This window comes from Chaetura pelagica, unplaced genomic scaffold (assembly GCF_000747805.2).
Source record: "Chaetura pelagica isolate M959 unplaced genomic scaffold, ChaPel_1.0 scaffold725, whole genome shotgun sequence".
Lineage (NCBI taxonomy): Eukaryota > Metazoa > Chordata > Aves > Apodiformes > Apodidae > Chaetura > Chaetura pelagica.
The window spans coordinates 585,829-606,115 of NW_009953490.1; the positions used below are offsets into that span (position 1 = coordinate 585,829).

A 20,287-nucleotide genomic window follows, 5' to 3' on the forward strand; every position below is an offset into this window, starting at 1 on the left:
TTTATGAAAATAATACAATATTTAATATGCCACACAGCCTCCAGTTTACCAATACAAACATGAACAAGGCAGAAGAATTAAAATAATTTAAAATGTTCTAGCTCATATATGCCAATTTTCTTTCAAGACACAAGCATACAGCTTTCTCATGTGCTGTAATCTAAAAGGAAGTTAATATTACCATTACTAAAAACATCAATCCAAACATTCTTGAACTAATTTGCACTTACTCTTCACCTTGCAGGGAAAAGAACTGACCCACCTTTTTCTCGAGCATCAGAAGATTCTGTAGTCTAAAACTGATGTCTATTTAGGGCACAAATATTTAGTGGAGAGAACTCTGGCTGTTTACTAGTGCTAGAAGCTGACTCCTACTGAAATTTTCCTGGAGATTTATACTTTTTGTTTTTGTGCTGTACTGAGAAAAACACTACTTACAGAATCATAGAACCATTTTGTTTGGAAAAGACCTTAAGATCATCAAGTCCAACCATAAACCTGACACTGCCAAGTCCACCACTAAACCATGTCCTTAAACAGCACATCTACAAGTCTTTTAAATACCTCCAGGGATAGTGGCCCTGGGCAGCCTGTTTCAGTGCCTGACAACACTTTTGGTGAAGAAATTTCTCATAATATCCAATCTGAACCTCACAAGGTGCAACTTGAGGCTGTTTCTTCTTGTCCTATCACTTGCTACTTGCAAAAAGAAATCAACCCCCACCTCACTACAACTTCCTCTCAGGTAGCTGTAGAGAGCAATAAGGTCTTTCCTCAGCCTCCTTTTCTCCAGGCTAAACAATCCCAGTTGCCTCAGCTGCTCATAGTAACACTTGTGCTCTGGATCTTTCACCAGCTTTGTTGCCCTTCTTTGGTCACAATCCAGCACCTCGATGTTATTCTTGTAGTGAGGAACCCAAAGCCAAAGATTGGTTGGCCTTGACCCATCAATCCAGCCTGTACAGATCCTTCTGCAGAGCCCTCCTACCCTCAGCAGATTACACTTCCACCCAATTTGATGTTATCTGCAAACTTATTTGGGGTGCACTCGATCCCCTAATCCAGATAATTGATAAAGATATTAAACAGAACTGTCCCAAATACTGAGGCCTGTGGAATACCACTCGTGACTGGCTGCAAGCTGGATTTAAATCCATTCACCATTACCCTCTGGATCTGGCCATTCAGCTAGATTTTACCCAGTGAAGAGCATGCCTGTCCAAGCCATGAGCAGCTCGTTTCTCCCGGAGAATACTGTAGGAAACTGTGTCTAAGTCTTTACTGAATTCTAGTTAAACAACATCCTCATCTGTTAAGCAGGTCACCTTGTCATAGAAGGAGACCAGGTTAGTCAAATAGGAATTGCTTTTCATGAACCCATGCTGACTGGGCCTGATCACCTTGTCCTGCATGACCCATGTGGTGGCACTCAAGATGATCTGCTCCATAACCTTCCCCAGCACCAAGGTCAGACTGACAGGCCTGTAGTTTCCCAAATCCTTCTTCCAGCCCTTCTTGTAGATGGATATTGCATTTATTATCCTACAGTCAACTGAGATCTCCCCAGTTAGCCAGTTCTGATGGTAAATGATGGGAAGAGTCTTGGTGAGCACTTCTGTGAGCTCCCTCAGTACCCTTGAGTGGATCTCACCTGGCCCCATAGACTTGTGTGTCTAAGTGATGCCGCAGGTCACTAACCTTTTACCCTTGGGTTATGGGGGCTTCATTCTGCTTCCCATAATGGCAGAGGAGGTATATTTTATTCACCTATTAAATCCAATCCCTGAAAAACTGTTAATTCAAAGTGAGGAATTTGTGAGCATTACATCCGTTCGGCTTCACCCTGAAGAAAATAACCTATTTCAGATTTTTAGACTTCAAGCTGCCTGTAATTCAGTGCTGCCAAATCATTCTCATTTTGTTCTCATTTATTATCTCAATGATTGTTTCCCATATCAGCATCACTGTAACTACCCATAAGACAACCTCTTCCTCCAAAATCTGATAGCCCTGAACTTTAACATGGGATCTGAATGTCCTATGGGGCTTTTTCTGTTTCTGTTTCATTTTGCAAGTGAATAAAGGCTTTTAGTAGCAAATTTCTCTAGAGACATTGGTGCAACACTGGTGCCTTTGGTAGGCTTGGGTGTCACTGGTAGGTCTTAACACTGGCATTTAGTAATCAGTTTTGCTTCTATAAAAATAAAAGACACAGAAATATAAGATAAATTGCATTCTCTGCTTTCTTGAGAGTTCTGCTTGTTCAACAGTCATAAATAGGAATGAAACAGTATCAATTTATTTCAACCATCTTGTATGTCAGAAGGACTAATTCTGATTATGCTAAAGACACAGAAATGCTGAAAAAGAAGTTTTAACCACATCCTTAAGTGACAAAGATCAGCTGCAACTCTGACCCCAGAGAAAATTAGCCATTTGACTACTTTAAGGATGTAACTGAAATTCCAGTGAATTAAAAAGAACTTTTCCATTTATTTAATTTAGCTTCGAGCTGGACCTTTAACTATGAGAAATATAGACAGACTTTATGCTCTCTCTATCTCTCCCTTTTTGTGACAAAGAACTAATATTAAGGCAGTAGACTTTAAAACATGAACTAAGAAATAGATTTCTTCCAGGGTGAATCCAGAAGGGAAGTTGTTTGGTTTTTTTTTGTAATTAAGATATAATAAAATACTCACTGATGGATCCTTTGTTGGCTGAATGGAGCAGTATAGCAGTCATTCTCCTCCAGATCTGGCAGTGTCTCCTTGTCCAGTTTCATTGGCTTTCTAGGTAACCATCCTCGAAACCTGCTTATTTGTTTCTCGATCCTGCAGCACATTAAAAGTGTAAGCATTTGAGATAGTGGTTTATCATTACCTCACAGAGCACTTACAAAGAAAACATGCTAGCAAGCTAGGCCACTTAATATTTACAACTAGAAAAGATACAATGTCTTTTGACTTTTTTGAGGCAGACCAAATTATAAATGCTGAACTCAATTAATCACAGAATCGTCATGGTTGGAAAGGACCTCTGAGATCACTGAGTCCAACCATCAACACAAAAAAACCTGCTAACAAACACAACCACACACACCCCATCAGAAAACACCCACAAAAAACCAAAATAAACAAACAACCCCTACAACCTCAGCCACTAGAGCATGAAGTGCCACATCTACATGTTTCTTGATTACCTCCAAGGACGGTGACTCAACCACCTCCCTGGGCAGGCTGTTCCAGTGCCTGATCACTCTTTCAGTACAGAAATTCTTCTTAATATCCAATCTGAACCTCCATTGCCACAACGTCAGCCCATTTCCTCTGGTCCTGTCATTATTTACTTGGGAGAAGAGGCCAACACCCATCTCCCTACAACCTACTTTCAGGTAGTGGCAGATGGCAACGAGGCTTCCCCTCAGCATCCTCTTTTCTAAACTAAACATTCCCAGTTCCATCAACCACTCCTTCTATGACTTGTTCTCTAGACCCTTCACCACTTGGTAGCTTTCATCTGGACATGTTCCAGCACCTCAGTGTCCTTCCTGTAGTGAGGGGCCCAGAACTGCTCACGGTACTCGAGGTGCAGCCTCACCAGTGCCAAGTACAGGGGCACAATCACCTCCCTACTCCTGCTGGCCACACTATTCCTGACGCAGGCCAGGATGCTGTTGGCCTTCTTGGCCACCTGTGCACACTGCTGGCTCATGTTCATCCAGCTGTCAACCAGCACCCCCAGGTCCTTTTCCTCTGGGAAGCTTTCCAGCCACTCTTCCCCAAGCCTGTAAGCATTATCTGGGTTGTTGTGACTGAAATGCAGGCCCCAGCCCTTAGTCTTATTGAACTTCATACAATTGGCCTTGGTCCATTGATCCAGCCTGTCCAAGTCCCTCTGTAGAGCCTTCCCACCCTCAGGCAGATCAACACTTCCAGCCAATTTGGTGTCATCTGCAATATTACTCAGGGTATACTCGATCCCCTCATCCAGATAATTGATAAAGATATTGAACAAGACAGGCCCCAAAACTGGGCCCTGAGGGACACCACCAGCTTTCTGCAGAGGCATCTTATTTTGTCTCAACAGAAAAACAATGCTGATGGTACACGATGCTATAAATCTTATTAAGCCCAGTAAGCTCTTGACAACTCCCTAAACCTTTATTTCTGAGTTTTTCAGTTACTCCAAATCTCAGGCTCAATTAACACATTAGGCTTTGGACATATAACGTTAGAACAGCAGAGACTGTGACAGAGCATTTTGGCAGCTGAACCCCAGGAAGCTGCATCCTTTACTGCGCTCCATATGGATTCTTACCTCACAATTGATGTTATAAAAATGAGGCTACTTTGTTCATTTGTTTCATCTGTAATTCTGGAAATGCTACAACCTCCATGAAACCAGAATACTCAGTGTATAGATTAACAGGTAACTGCTATGCAGAGTCTTACATTTAGAAGGAGAAAGCAAACTAAAATCAAGCTGGAAAAAGGGCAGACTTAACTGCAAATGCACTCACGCAAAGATGCACACTGAAATGAAGGAAAAGTGAAGAATCAGAGCTGATTGAAGAAGACAATCTAAACAAAAATCAAATCCAGACCAAAATATTATAATGAAAAAAGTAATAAAGATGAGATATACCTGGCATAATGAGCCCTAGTCTCTCAGAAGTTCCTAACAGCTTTGAGTTCTAACCCACGGTCCCTGTCTGCAAAAATCACAGACTACAAATTATGGACTATGCACATATTACTGTTAGTGGATGAATCTCTCCAGGACTGGAGCTAAAGGGCAGGAATCAACATCCTTTGAATTTTAAGTTCACTTCTGGATAAAACTCAAGGACTGGAAATGTAGCTGTTTTTTTTTATTTTGACAGAAGTCAGCACAGTAAGTCTTTGATCAGCCAATGCTGTGCGCTCTGCATGGCCACTTTTAAGGAGAGCAATCCATACCTAAGCAGCTGAGTGTGTGGAAAGGTGTGGTGGAATTATTACATACTTTCATTTAAAATATACATATTTCCCAGAATATTAAACTTTCTTCCATCAGATGTTTTTACCTTGAATAAAAAAGCTAGTGCTAATTTTTATGGGCACATTTAAAAATGGTAAACAAATTAGCTCTACATTTGTGTATTCCTACTCTGGAAACAGCACAGGGGAAGGCAGGAGGGTGCAAATTTACCATCAAGACTGCTCAGAATAACTGGACTGCGTATTCATGCTAAACTATTCACAAAACCCTAATGGGGAATGTTTGCCCTGTAGGTTAAGGTATGTTAGGAGGCAGGTTGCAAATCTATGTGCCTGAGTGCAGGTGAGATGTGAGATCCCAGTGCTGTGAAGGACCTGACCAACTGTAGCTCTCCAGTTGCAGCATTCAGGCTGACAGCCTTGAGCCAGTCTGTGTAGACACTGATAGGAATGATGAGGGAAAAGTTCTCTCCAGGGGAATTTCCTCTCTCTTGGCCTCCAGTTTTCTCTCTTTAAGGGCCACAAGCTCTGTGTTACTGCATATTTGGCAGGCTTAGTGCCTAGGTATGGAAAAGGGAGGAGGAACCAGGCAGGTTCTCTAAATATCCCATTCCATGCTTATTTGTTGACTAAAATGGTTTGAATTCTCTAAGCTATTAACATCTTTGTTAATCTGCAATCCTTTCCCACTCATCCTGCAAGTCAACGTGCACATTAGAGATACGTGTGCTGCAGGTTTATCACACCACGCATGCACACACAGACTGCTCTCCCTGCTGAAGAGTAATGCATATTCATGTTGGCTTCTCACCGAGTGTACCTAGAATTTGACTGGTTTGCCATTCCCAAAGCTCAGATTACTTGGCATGCTCAGTGAGCTTGTTCCCACCCTGCTGACAAACAGGTCTGAAAAGGTTGCAAAGCCTTTCTGCCAGGCCCAGAAGATACAGTACAGTAAAGCCATCCCTTGGGGAAAAAAGCTAGTTATCTTGAAAAGAAAAATGACCAAACTTTTAAATTGTTTCCTAGCCACTCCAACAGTGTCATCAGCCAGTAGTGCTGGATTTATACTCTACAGGAGCAACACTTAAAAAAAAAAAAAAAAAAAAAAAAAGAGATACATATATATATATATGAGGCAAAATTGAAAGGTAAAGTTTGAAAAAAAAAAAAAAAAAAAAAAAAAAAAAGCAAAAAGCTGAGGGAGTGGTGTTGATGCTAACAAACAGACACACAATGTTAAAAAGCTACAGTGTTTTATTGCTTCTTCAAGGCCATGAGTCACTTTCCTTTATGGAGAAGGTTATCTGCTCAGCTGAATAGGGAAACTGTTTGGAAAGCTGAGCAACCTACAATAGAGTGCATGGAACGCTGAGGCACTATCACAATGATAGGGGACAGTGGAAGATTTTGTGATAATACATATATACTATGCTTATCTCACACAAGGGGTTTCCCAAATAATTTTAAAGAAACGGGTTTCTCACTATGAAGTGGGGTAAGGGTAGACTCATTTTTTTCAGAGGAAAGATAAAATTAGGGGAAAACCAAAGTTTTTAATCAAGACTGGTTTTTATCTCTGGCTCGACTTTGTTAGAGCTTAACGCATATTGCAGTCTTAGTTTAGTTTTTAACCACAATGCAGGTAGAGTTCGAGGTACTGGGATCCTGATATCCCTCTTTTGCTCTAGAATATATGAAGGGAGTTTTGTTATTTGAAATTCTAGGATCACTAGAATTTTTCCAGAAGAAAATCCAAGTAATTGACAAGTTGCCAGTGACTTGCTCTAGGCTTTACCTTGTAACAAAAGTCCTCTTTCAAACAAATTTTACCCAAATGTCAATATGTTCGGCTTAGCTCAAAAACAGGACCAATGCTTCACTTACTTGTAATCTTCACTATACTAGGAGTAGAGGAAATAGATATTTTTATTGAAGCTGTATATCTGAGTTTCAGGCAAATGAAAATGAAGCTGAATATGTTTTCTTTTTTTTTCTACTAGGACTATTCAGTTACAGCTTTTCCGCCTCAAGTAGCTATTTATAGACCTGAACATAAAAACTGAATTTAGCCAAGTGTTGTTATCACTCAGGAACTAAAATACCAGAAAAAGATCATACTTCTTCCTATACTGACTTCAAATTGCATCCTAACTCATGAGAAAATGAATGCAAAGCAGAATTTTATACACCACATGTAAATGTTAGAATCTTCATCTGCTCTTTCCTTTTAATCTACTGCTTTAGTCAGCCATGTTTTGATTAAAATTAATACAAATTCCAAGGTTGACAGGCTCTGTAGTATTTGCTTTAAGGTGGTGATGTAAAGTGAGGGACGTCAACAAGATTTAAAAGAGCTATATGCATCTATTAGCCTGTACCCACTAGGTAAAATACCTGAACTCCACAAAGAGCCCTTTTTGTGCTACTATAGCACAAGACCAATGCTATTACTCTCAAGTCACCAGCACAGTGTGTTAGAATTTAATATACAAAATGTTTTTTAGAGCGATGTCATTTACTTTCTCAGGGATGTTAATCTACTGACATTCACTGTAGAGTGATACAACTGTTTACCCCCAAATACAGATTTTTAAAAGGTAATTCTTCTCTCTCAGAAGCTTGTTGGAGTTTTTCCTCTCACCTCAAAGAGAGTTAGTAAATCAAATGCTAGACCCTTTGGAAAACTCCCATCAGCAGCACTATGACATTAAATGCCAACATATGACCTGGTCTTTGCCAAGCCTCTGTACTTTCAGATGTTTTAGAGATATTTTCATTTAGTTGTCCACAGTATAAAAAAGAAAACACAAACAGCAGCATTGGAAGTTTTTCATTGCATTAAGTCAGGCATAAAAGAGTCACAAAACTTAACCTTACAGATATTTAATAACTGAGAGAAAACACTTCAAAGATTCTTGAAAAAATACTCGTTTCTCAAGCTCAATCACACTACACCAGAGATTAACTTGGTCATTGCCTCCCTATCTATGAAGGAAATAGTAAGTAATCCCACAGAGGAAACACTAAATAAGTAAAGCTACCAAAATTACAAGTAAGCAAGGTGCATGGAATTATTTTTTTTTTTAAAAAAGCCAAACTTGTGGTATTTTAATCCCAAGAAACTTCCTAGTGAGATACATTAAAAGAGATACAGTCTTTGCACAAACACACTTCCTCTTCTTTAAAAGATCACAGAATTATAGAATGATAAAATGGTTAAAGTTGGAAGGGACCTTAAAGATCATCACATTCCAGCCTCCCTGCCATGAGCAGGGACACCTCACACTAGGCCACATTGCACAAGGACTCATCCAACCTGGCCTTAAACACCTCCAGGGAGGGGGCATCAACAACCTCCCTGGGCAAGATATTCCAGTGCTTTACTACCCTCATGGTGAATAATTTCTTCCTGATGTCAAGTATAAATCTACCCTCTTTCAGATTAAAACCATTACCACTGGTCCTATCACTGCCCTCTCTGGTGCAAAGCCCCTCCCCAGCTTTCTTGTAGCCCCTTCAGGAACTGGAAGGCTGCTGTAAGGTCTCCTTGGAACCTCCTCTTCTCCAGGCTAAAAAGCCCCAACTCTCTCAGCCTGTCTTTGTAGCACAGGTGCTCCAATTTGAAAAATATTTCCTTATTCCTAAAAAAGGCAACACTGATAAAGTGACTTGTCTCTTTCACACAGCAGATGCCTTAAAAATGTAACTTCTGTATTTGTTTTTGTAGATGTCCTAGTGTATAATTACTCCCTTCACCCTTCCTACAAACAGAGCCAACACTTTTTCCTTCCAGCTTGACACTAACAATTATTTTTGCTATTGATCCAAATGGATATAAACTGGACTGATGTAAGAATTGTACTCACCTATTCATGAACTTGTATCGGCGATGCAGGTAATAGATTTTTCTCCTGGAAGAACAGCAAAAATGAAGCCAGTCGAGAAGAAAACCCATCGTCAGTTACAGTATGAACTAGCAAGGAAGGAAAGGAGATTGAAGACAGAAGCCTGTAAGAGGTGGAGGAAGAGACTAAAAGAGAGATTAACAGAACTGTCACAGGAAGCCACACAGACTCTGGTGGCATTTGAATTGCAAGAAGGTCATTGTTTTCTCATAGTCTTCTCTTTTTCTGCTACTTGCTATGTGTGAAAGACAAGGACCCAAAGATGTTTCTAAGTCAAAGAAGTTGTTGCAGGAAATTTATAGATACAAATACGGATACACATCCAGTAGTGAACTATTAAAACTGTATTTGGTGAAACATTAGGGAATAACTTAGACAAGCCAGGAAAGTGGTACCTGATGCTGAAATATGCCACAACACATGTAGTACCAACTGCAACCAACAGTTGCTGTTGGATTAACATCTCTTGGAACAGATTATAGGCTACACAATCATGTGCTTGGCACCCCCTAATTATGCAGCAACTCCCTCTGTCCCTCTACAGGCCCAGCTGATTTCTGTTTCCAGTGCAATGTGCTGTACAGGAGTGCGTGTGTGTGGGGAACCAATGAGCAGAACTTAGAATTTAAATAACACATAATATTTTGCCATTATTTCTGTTATCAGTGTCCATATTATGCCAGTCAAGTGAAATTATCAGAACAATGTCATGTTGGCCAGCCTCCTTTGGCCATCCACTCCGCAAGATACTGTTATTTATCTTGCCCTACTCAGCAGGAGCAGCAAAGGGTCAAAGCTGAAGATGGCGTCTACTTCTTGATTTTGCTGTGAATATTCAGAGGTATCCACTGTTTTGGCACTACCATTTTGAAACAGCAAGGATTTTATTCACTGTTGTGTGGACATTGGACAACCCCATATTAAAATACTGGGAGCTGTAAGCAATCAGCAGCCCTTAAAAAAAGGAGTCAGAAAGGGGCACCTGGAAACAGTCAGATTGGTCTAGCAGACATTGTGTGAAGTGCTGGTCCTTGTTTTTACGTGGTAAACCATACCAGATAATGGTTTACAAATAAAAATTTCAGAGCCTGTTGAGCAGACTTTAGTAAATTACCAGTATTTCCCCTTAGCAATACTGTAATAATGCTCTCTGTGAATGTGGAAAGAATGAAGACATGGTCCTCAAGCAGGTTAAGAACTTTTGATACTTCTATGCTTTCTATATAATCTGAGAGATTTCAAAAAAGGAACTTGAGATCAGGAAAGAACCAGCTGCTCACAGTGACTAAAATATCAGTTCCTGGCGTATTTCTCAATCATGAGACCTTATCATCCCACTGGGGGCAGGTTCATCTTAAGGAATGCCACAGGAATTAGAGGAGGAATGCTTTTGACTCAGGCCATTGTTTCTATGGCTAGACCACGTTTTAAAAATAATATTAATACCTTGCAATGACTTATGATAGCTCTTATTCTCTATCATCAAAAGTACAAGAAAGAACAGTTGAGGATTTGCCATGAAAATGAAAACCAAAATACATACAAAATGAGCCTGCAATTTTGTCCTTAATTCATACCCATTTTTCCTAGCAAGCTCTGTACTGTTACAGCTTGTCTTATATCAGAGGCATTTTTCATGCTTACATAGGAAGAAAACAGGAATAGAAATCCTACAAAGGACACCAACTCACTAGTTGCATACTCTGGGTCTGATCCTTTTCTTTCTCAGGAGTAATTCCATTAAAATCAATGGAGTTATGCACCTATAAACCCTGCTAATTGAAAGAAGAATCAAGACCTCTCAGTTCATTGGTTTTGGTCAGTTCCAGTGGAAGTCTTCAGGGTATTTTAACAGTTCTGATAACCAGCACACTAACATATTTTACATAGAAAATTTCATGGCCCAACATGCAAATAATATTAAAGAAATGATAAAAATAATCTGAATGATAAAGTGGAATGAATTTGGTTATCAGTAGCATTTAATATAAGTTCTATATATTCTTGAAATAAAAAATTAATTTATAATCTGAATTGTTCTCCCACTAGACGGGATACTTATTTATAATCTGTATTTCCATGATTACAAACTATATAAGCAATTTACTGGTGCTGAACATATCAGATACGTCCAACAGACATGCACCTTCTGTGCTGCCTTACGTACCTGGATCTTCTTGACCTCCCATTGATTTCAATGAAATGTCCATTTAAAAAACAGCAGCGCACAAGTATGCAGGGGGCTCCAGCATTGAAGGGGTTAAAGGGCCTAAGGACAGAATACCCCATGAAAACAGCTGCACTGCTACAGCTCACCTTAATTTCAAACCAGTGTTGTACTGCAATTGCAGGCATTAACAAGAAACAGCAACTAATATGGTATCTAAGGTACTCCGTATATATTTTCTAAGGAGGTGTGGTATCTTACAGAAGAGCTTTTCTCAGTGCATTCTGGTGTTATTACATTAGCTTTACAGTACAGTGTGACTTCGGAGGTTGAGACAAAATACAACTACACCTACCTGAAAGGCATTCTTACATTCATTAGTTCAGCATATTTGCCCAGGACCTCCCAAGGGGCATGCAACTTCACAAAGATGACGTCACTGTTTGTTAGAGATGACTGCAAAAGAAAAACAAAACAGCCACCAGGGCTTAATTTTTCAACTAAAAGATAAATAAATTGTGGTCAGTGGTCAAAATCTATTTTTCTACTCTTGTGCCACCCTTCCTTCTTCCGGATTCTTCCTCAAGCACATGCAGTTCTATTGGTATCTTGTCAACTGGTTTCCTGGAAGCCATCCTGTGGCTCCCTTCTGGACCTCACATGCATTTCCTTCTCACGAAAAGGAGGACATGGCAAGAAGGCTGATGTGCAGTTGTGGGTTACCCAAGTACGGGGTGGGAATAAGGTTGGTGGCTAAATCTGGGTCTGGAAGCTTGGTCCTGAACTGCAGCTAAAAGCAAAATGACAAGTCAGGATCTGAGTCTGCCGATTGACCTGGTGGTTTTTGGCACTCACACAGAAATGCAGATGCATGGAGACAGATCTGGCAATCAAGAACAGTTTGCATGACAGGCTGGTCTCATAGTTATTGCACCACATGGACAAATAATGAAGTAGAAGCTGTAAAGCCATGTTCTCCAGCTTCCCTTCCTCCACCTTCACTCCTAGCCACATGAATTCTGAATGTTTGGACTGAAGCCAGTGGGAAAAAGGAAGTGGGGAAAAGGGCCACAGCTATGCCAGCAAAAATCTTTTTGCAGAGATCTTATTTTATATGGGTTGCATGGAGTGTGGAGAGAGCTTTACTCAGGGTATTGGCACCAGAACAGCTGTTACCTAACAAAAAGCTGTCTGATGAAGATCAGAGAACATGCAGTAAAGAGCAGAAAGGGAGAATTTTAGCTCTGTTTGCACTGAGGAGGAGAATTAGTACTTTTCAAGAAAGCTACAGCAGGGTCAGCTAAAGGCACTATGAGAACACAAAGAACTACATTAATACTAGAAGATTAATTGGTTAAATTCTAGTGGAAACCAATTACATACTAATAAATTGCATAAAATACAGCTTCTGTACATACAGACCTCTAGAAGGACCACATTAACAGGGACAACTACTACAGGCTGAGTTTGAGGAATACTCAGGAGGTGAGTAAAGCTGTACAGGCTATGAGAAAAGTGAAGTGAGAGTGAGAAAACCAGGCAAGCAAATTGTTAGTTGGTTTTAGGGATTATTTCCTAGTTTTCTAGCCATTGTGCTATATTCAAGGTTTCTCACATTAAGTTTTGGTTAATACAATGTAGTGGGTGTTCCTAAATCCGTTATTGCTTATCTGGAAGCTACAGTAACTATATGGGTGGGATGGCTGACATTTGGACTTTTGATACCTGTTTGATTCTTCCCTCCACTAACCTGATAGATGCGAAATTATTGAAATTTCTATAGCATGTTCATGTCCTTGGAGTAGCTAGAACATTATTACTAGTTTGTGGAGTGACAGGAATGAAAGCTCCAATGGTTGAAATGCAAATATATTGTTTTCTTTAGCACTGGGAAAAAAACCAAACACCACCCAACCAAATCACTAGAGAGCTGATATTTTCTTAAACAAATAAAATACTGGAATCCTCAAAAAAGTACTCAAAGTACTATTGGGCTGCACGAAAAATGGATTTAGCACATTATGGAACAAGTGATATTCTGGTATTAAAAACTTCAGAAAAAAAACTTGCTGTTCTTCAGCTGATGACTTTCTGAAAAATACTTCAACATGAAATGATGCAACAGCAACAAAATGCACCCAAGACATTTACTTCAGAGACAATGAAGTCAGTTGTACTCTTTCCTTAGACTTTTATGGATTCTAAATCAGGCCTCTAATGTTTTTCTTTATAGGTACATTTCACAAATTATCTTTTATTTTCCAATGCCACTTTAACAAGTAGACAGCACAAAACCAAGGCTAAGTACTGCTACTCCAAAATGTTCCTGCAAACTACTGTTTTGAAGGTGAGGTTAAGTCAGCAGAGGACTAGCAATTTTGACATAAAGAGCTGGGATTAAAAAAAAACAAACCAACAAAAAACAACACTTGAAAAAAACTTAAAAGAACAGTCTAATGAGACCAAAATACAGAAGGAAACTATGGTCCTGACACACCAATAAAATCTGAGGAATGGAGGAAATTTATTAAAAACAGCCTGTAGATTTAGTAATAGCTGTTCAGCAGGAAGCATGAAGACGTTTTCCAATAAATTGTAGTTTAAGCCATACTAAATGTGGCACTAACATATAACATGACTTGTGGAGCTGCTGTTTCACAAGGGAACACTGTCTTAATCTAAATTTGACTTCTTATCTGTTACATGTTTTCGCACAGAAACACATACAACTGCCACATAGTTATCCCAAATATAGACACACAGGTGTCTAAAAATATGTTTTACTCAACATCTTCTAATGTTATTTTGTCAGCATTGTCAACAGAATATCTAACCAAAATACACTTGGGAGTTTCAGTTATTTCCAGAAGAAAGGCATAATATTGCTAAAATATGAATATAGAAATCCATTTATCTAGAGTTTGTTCAATGCTAAGCCTGAGAAAAACAAGATTGGGAAGAGAATACATCCATGTGGAGGAGTAATAGAATAAAATGCCACATTTTCTTAATCTAAGGAGAAAAATAGCTAAACATAATACCTGAAAAAAAAAAAATCAAGACCGCCATCTTAGTTACAAAAACACGTTACTGAATGGAATCTGCTAAACCCTGTTAGGTTGTTATTTCGACAAAGTATCCTTCAGCTTCTAAATTTTTCATTGAGAGGAGAGGAACATTCTTCTTTTGTAATTGACTTTTGAGGCTTGGCTCATTAAATGGTTTGGAGAAGTAAGTTCAAATTCACATTATGGGGACATGCAAACAAAAATCAATGTAACATTACTCCCCTTGGAAATCCAAATAAGATGATCATTGACATGAGCAATCTGCTAGAAAGTGATGACTGGGTGATGAAGAAAGAAAAACAGAGGAATCAACAGGACAAACAAGGAGATGAAACACTTTGCAAATGCAAAACCTGAAACTGACCTCTGACCTCTAGAGTTCATGGCTCCATTCTGGACTCATTCCAAATACAGACAGTGTATTGCCAAAAGGATACAAATTATCCACAAACATGCTTAAAAACTAAGCACCATATTATTCTCCAGAATCATATAAAACGTGGAAGAGACTAAATAAGGGATTTTTCAGTCACTACAGAAGCATAAACACCTGCTTTGATGAGTTACACTCATCAGCCAGGCCAAGGAAAACTTGTAAAGGATAAATTCTTATTCTCCTTCTGAAAGCAGACACAGAGTGGTGTCAACTGCTGTTGCATTTAAGTCTGGGATACTAAACTCATGTACTTGTGCAGGCATTCTAACTCCTTTTGATTTAAACATGTATTTATTCACAATTGACCTGACTCTACCCAGTCTGAAGTTACCATGGATAGTTTGAATGGACGCAAAGTTATGCTGACATTGAACATCTTTCATGAAGTCCACATTTTGCTCTATTTCCAGCTGTCTTCCAGGATCCAGACTGGTGATTATTCTCTTTTGTCAAATATCCTCTTGAACATTCTCCTCTAATAACAACTTGAGTCAAAAAGTTAAGGAAGTCGAGAAATAAAGATTCACAACTTGCCACCTTGAAAAAGGATAAAATTACACTGTCTCCAATTCAATGGTGTAATTGTTTATCTGCCTTCAGGCTACTAAGCAGGCTATTGCAAAAACACAATGCTCTCAATTAACATACGCATACCAGGAGGGGAAAAAAACAGGGTTTATCATGAAGGTGTTTTCCCTATCATAATTTAAGAGAAAAATACTCATGACTCCCCTCACCTTTTAAAGTCATTCTCATAGAAGTAAAAGGAGATAAATAATATTTTTAAACAAATCCAGCAGTCAAAATTAAACCTTGCCTGCTATATCAAGGCCCTGAAAAGCAAGTTAAAAAGCCATAATAGGAACAGTGCTTTAATTTCTGGCAAACACAGCTTATTTCTGTTAAGACTGCAATAGAGAAAAAGCTAGAAAATGAGAGAAAATAAACACCCCTCATCCAGTACCAATTATCTCTATAATCAAGCTCCATATGACATCTGAGCCAGAGTAGTAAATAGTAACTGCTACAGGTTCTACTGTTTTTGAGAATTACTCTGTTATGTTAACAGCACAGGTTGATTTGCCATGTGGAATGAATTAAGTGGAAAAACAAAACCCAGCAAATTTTAGTTGATTAAACCATTCTTCCTGTGAAAAATCAAAGCAAATGTAAATTCACAAGGGTAATTCCATAGAACTGGAAAAGCAGAAGTAATAACTGCCAATGCTTCTCAAAAGTGCATATATTACCACCGGGTAATTACTTAGATACTGTCAATATATGTCCAGTTTCAGGGAAAATATTACATAGTCATGAGCATTAAGCTCCACGTTAGTGGATTAGAGGGATCTAGTGAATAATAGCCCCAATATCTTTCACATATTAGGATTTTAAGAAGCTTTTAACTTACAAGAAACTGCAAGGTAAAAGCAGCAAGGATGAAAAGAAGAGTAAAAAAGAAAGCCCTAACTCATAAATAGGAAGCTGTTAATAATCAGTTTTCACATAAGAGGACACTGATATTTAAAATACAGAATAACTTAATATAAGGAAACAGAGTCACAGCATTGAAATTTAAAATAATTTTTATAGGAAATCTCATCACAAATTTTGATGATTTGGTAAAGCTTTATCTTTACTTTGTAAAATACTTTCAGAGGTTCAGCTCCAGTGGAGTTAGTCATGCGAGCAGGTGTTTGACTTTTGCCAGTACTCAGGCAATGTGTCATCTAATCCAAATCAGAGCAGGTGTCATTGTTACAGTGCTTAATTTCTGGCAGCAGCTGACAGGATCTCAATGTTGGAACAGAACAGAGCTAGTAATAAGGGAAAATATTTGCAAATATCCTTTCATGTAGACAAAAATACGTGAGCAGGAAGTCAATTTAAAGAATAGAGTAGGTCACTTGAGTAGAAGTAAAACGTAAATACTATCTCATTGCTCAAGTTCACTGCGCAATGATGAGCATAGAGTCTGCAATAAAGATTTACAAATTCCTCCAAGAGAAGAAACAACATGAAAAAGGATGCTTTTCATTCTAACTAACGTCACCTGAGCTCACTTTCGATGGACAGGACAGATCTCACAGGAAGATAACTTAGATGTGCTAAATCTACCATGGAAAAAATATCCTCTGACTTAGACTCCACTTCCTAGAGAAAAGGATAAGAAATACCTGCAGCATGACCATCTTAATGGAAGAGGTTGATGGGAATGTAGAACACTAATAATACATTTATTGATAATCCCACTAGTAAATACTGAATGAATACAGGTTTTACCCATCTAGGTAAGATTTTTGTGACAATTAAAATAGCTAATCATATGGATTTAATCTGATAAATAGAAAGGATGCATCTTTTAATTCCTCTGGACAGGAAGGTTATATAAACCTGTGAAATTAATTACTTGCAGATTTAAAAATGCAGATAGCTAAAACCTCAGAGCAGATCAATGCATTTTTACTTATGAACACGTTATTTGACATTCAGTCTTTTTACATGAGGCATCAGTTACATGCTGCAATTTTCGATTAAAAATGTTAATATTTTATACAGTGATATTTGAGATCATAAGATATTTTTTACTGTATTGTTGGCAAAAAAAAAGCTCTCTTATGTACTATATTTTACTTTTGCCATCACAGACCATTAAAAATGCATTGCACAATTGAACTACATTTTATCAGGCAGCTTCCTCTGTGATTTATCCCAAGTGCCAAATATAAAGCAAATATTTTTCCAGCACAGATTTATGTCTCATTAATAATTTTTTTGAAGTAGAAAATACTTACACTTAATGAATTGTCTATTAAATATTCATGTTTGCTTTTAGAGGCTTATTGGAGAAACATTGCTATGGTATAGAAAAAGGCAATTTATTTTTTGTTCAACAGTTAATTTCACAAACTTAATAATCAATCAAATACACAAAACGTGCAGGGAGGCTAATTATAGCTTTTGCATACAAATAACCTAAAGGAACTGAATAAGCTGCTTATCATAGCATCATAGAATAACAGAGATTGGAAGGGACATCCAGAGGTCATCTAGTCCAAACCTCTGCTCAAAGCAGAGGCAACTAGAGTGGTTTGTCAGGTCTTGAATATTTCTGTGGATGGATACCACAAAACCTCTCTGGGCATCACAATATTTCTGGACGTAAAGGCCACCACTGATGTCCCATTTGGACATGTTTTTGGCACCCCAGGTTTTCAGACCTGCCTTTGCTCCAGCAAGGTTATGCTATTTGGTTGTTCAACTCCCTCTTCAGAGTCTTGTTTTTCTGCTGGTACAATTGAGGAAGACAGGAAATACTTAAATGACTATAAGCTTAGATTCCAAAGTCTTTTCAGTGTCAACACTTTACAGGATGCAGAGAACTGTCCTGTAGCTCTATGTTACAGTCTGTATACCTTTGTATTTGATACATCTCTCTCTTCTAAAGAGAGATGCCAGTGAACTCAACAAGACCATAGCTGAGGAAGAGCCTATTCCAAACAACACTAGCAGGAGAGAGGTTTTAATTCAGTACACATAACACAATGAAGCCCTGAGTTCTTCAAGTCAGTTACAAATCCACAACGTGAGGAACTACAGGCAGAGCTGTTAACCCTGGCTGTAGAGTGAATAGCAGAGTTTAGTGCATGGGAATGTTAGCTCAGCTTTCTGCAGGAAAGAGAAAATCACATAAGACTATTCTGACAGCACTTTCTCAGACATTATGTAGGTCCCCATTTTCCAGAAAAGAAAAAGTACCAGAGAAAACACAAGATTCAGTTAAATGAAGGGGAGAGATGCATATGAAGAACATCAATTACTCACAACTCTACCAGTTATAATTTCCCATATGCTCTTAGAGTCTGGCTGACTTAAATGCCGGTTCCCCTGGTTTCACATCTTAGTTTTCTATGCTTTATTTATCTTACTGCTAGGATTATTAGAACTGGAAAGAGTTTGAGGAGCCACCTTCTAGTAATTAATTTCACATTGTTCAACCCAGTGCTGCTAAGCTCTTCTGCCTAGTTCATTTGTAGGCAAAGACATGAACGAGCCATTTTCCTTTTCCTTTTCTCCATTATACAAGTAGTTGTTACATTCCTTTAATAAGATAGCCATAGTTAATTTCTGAGCAACTGCACTGTGTAGTCTGACCAAAGGTACTCAACTGAACTGATGCATTGAGAAGACATAAACAAAAATTTTACTTGGAAAATTGTCTTGGAAATCTACTGAAGCATATGACAGAGAAGGGATCTCTTCAGGTACAACGCCATTACTAAACAAAAGGAAAGTGCTTTCAAAAGCAAAATATGATGGCAAGATAAGCTTGATTTACCACTGCTCAACTCACAGTTCAGATTAATAGAATTATGTAGATGTACAAATGTACATGTAATGTAGATGTTCCAAATCCTAAACCATGCTCAGCCTGTGTAAGACTTTCCACAAAAAAAAACCTAAATATGCAAACCAACAAGAATTTAAGACAAATCCATCTTAATGTGCTGGCCTTACCAAATCACAGTTTCATGTCAATCATGAAAAAAAATGTTACAGTCTAGTGCAGAGAAGAAATTCCTGATAATTAATGGTCTATATGATTTTCTGTCTTTCTCTATTCAGCTAAACTCAAAGTAGTTTGACTTACATATATATTGAAAGCATCTGATGTTAATGAAAAGTACATGAGAAATAGAAGAAAAATAAAAGCTTCTTAAGCAAAGGTAGCATAATTATAATGTAACTGGAGAGAAGATAAAACTGAACTATGTAATAATATCTCTAAGCTAAGAAGGGAGAGTGTTGGATCCTTTGTGCATCTCTGTACAACTTCCTTAATTTGCTAGATGTGCTTTAAATGAAACAGGGGCTATATATGACAAGGACAAACTATGGGTTTGGACTGTTCTAATTTGTTGTGATAAAGTGACTTTAATTCATGGCACAATGTAATGACAAGACAGACACCTAAACACAAGCACTACTGTTGATCAGTTATTGCCATTCCCAATATTCCTAGGGAGCTTGATATTTTGATGGCTCAGACAAGCATGGTAGAGGACAAAGATAATTTGTTCTCCTAGTTCAGAGCTCCTTACGTGAAGATTAAATGAGAGGAGTTACAGAAAACAAGCAAGCCTTCTTTTGCTTAAGGGCCAACATCACTATCAAATAAAGTGATGTTCTGATCTGATTGCAGAAGTTGCAGTGATGGAATTAATCCTAAAATGGTTTGCTGGATAATATTTACATTTGCAATCCCTATGAAGCTGTGAAACTAAGGCCTCAAGTAATACATACACTGGCAAAGAATCCCCCTCTCCAAATTCACTTGCACAGTAGCAACCAGCTGCAATGAGGGTAGTTATGTAATACACAATATAATTTTTCTCTAGAAATAAAGAAATACTAATTCTTTTTAATAAGTTCCCAAGATAGCAAAAGCCAGATTTATTCAGTTTAGGAAAGTGCAAATGTCTTTGTTATCTGTTGACCAAAATGACAATAGGTGTCAACATTTTTAAAAGTTATTTTGCTCACTTTCCATAGAGGAACTGTGCCTCTAAGAGCTGCAGCACATAATTCACAGTCCAAAGGTGGAACAGAAGCCACTAAAGCATTTTTCTAGCTCTGCAGTACTATTTCGATACTTCTATTCTGCATAAAACTTTAGAGTAGAATTGAAATTCTCACCTATTGTACCTCTGGAAGTAGTATAGATG

General features: G+C 38.3%; 1 protein-coding gene across 1 annotated transcript in view; it reads right to left on the reverse strand.

The window, feature by feature from the left end:
- Window positions 1-20,287, reverse strand: part of ANO4 (anoctamin 4) — a 190,764-nt gene that overhangs the window by 58,786 nt on the left and 111,691 nt on the right. The window contains exons 6-8 of the mRNA XM_009999042.1: window positions 11,413-11,513; window positions 8,852-8,896; window positions 2,703-2,834 (exon numbers count right to left, since the gene is read on the reverse strand). Coding sequence (XP_009997344.1) covers window positions 2,703-2,834; window positions 8,852-8,896; window positions 11,413-11,513 — 278 coding nt within the window. The remainder of the gene's footprint in view (window positions 1-2,702; window positions 2,835-8,851; window positions 8,897-11,412; window positions 11,514-20,287) is intronic.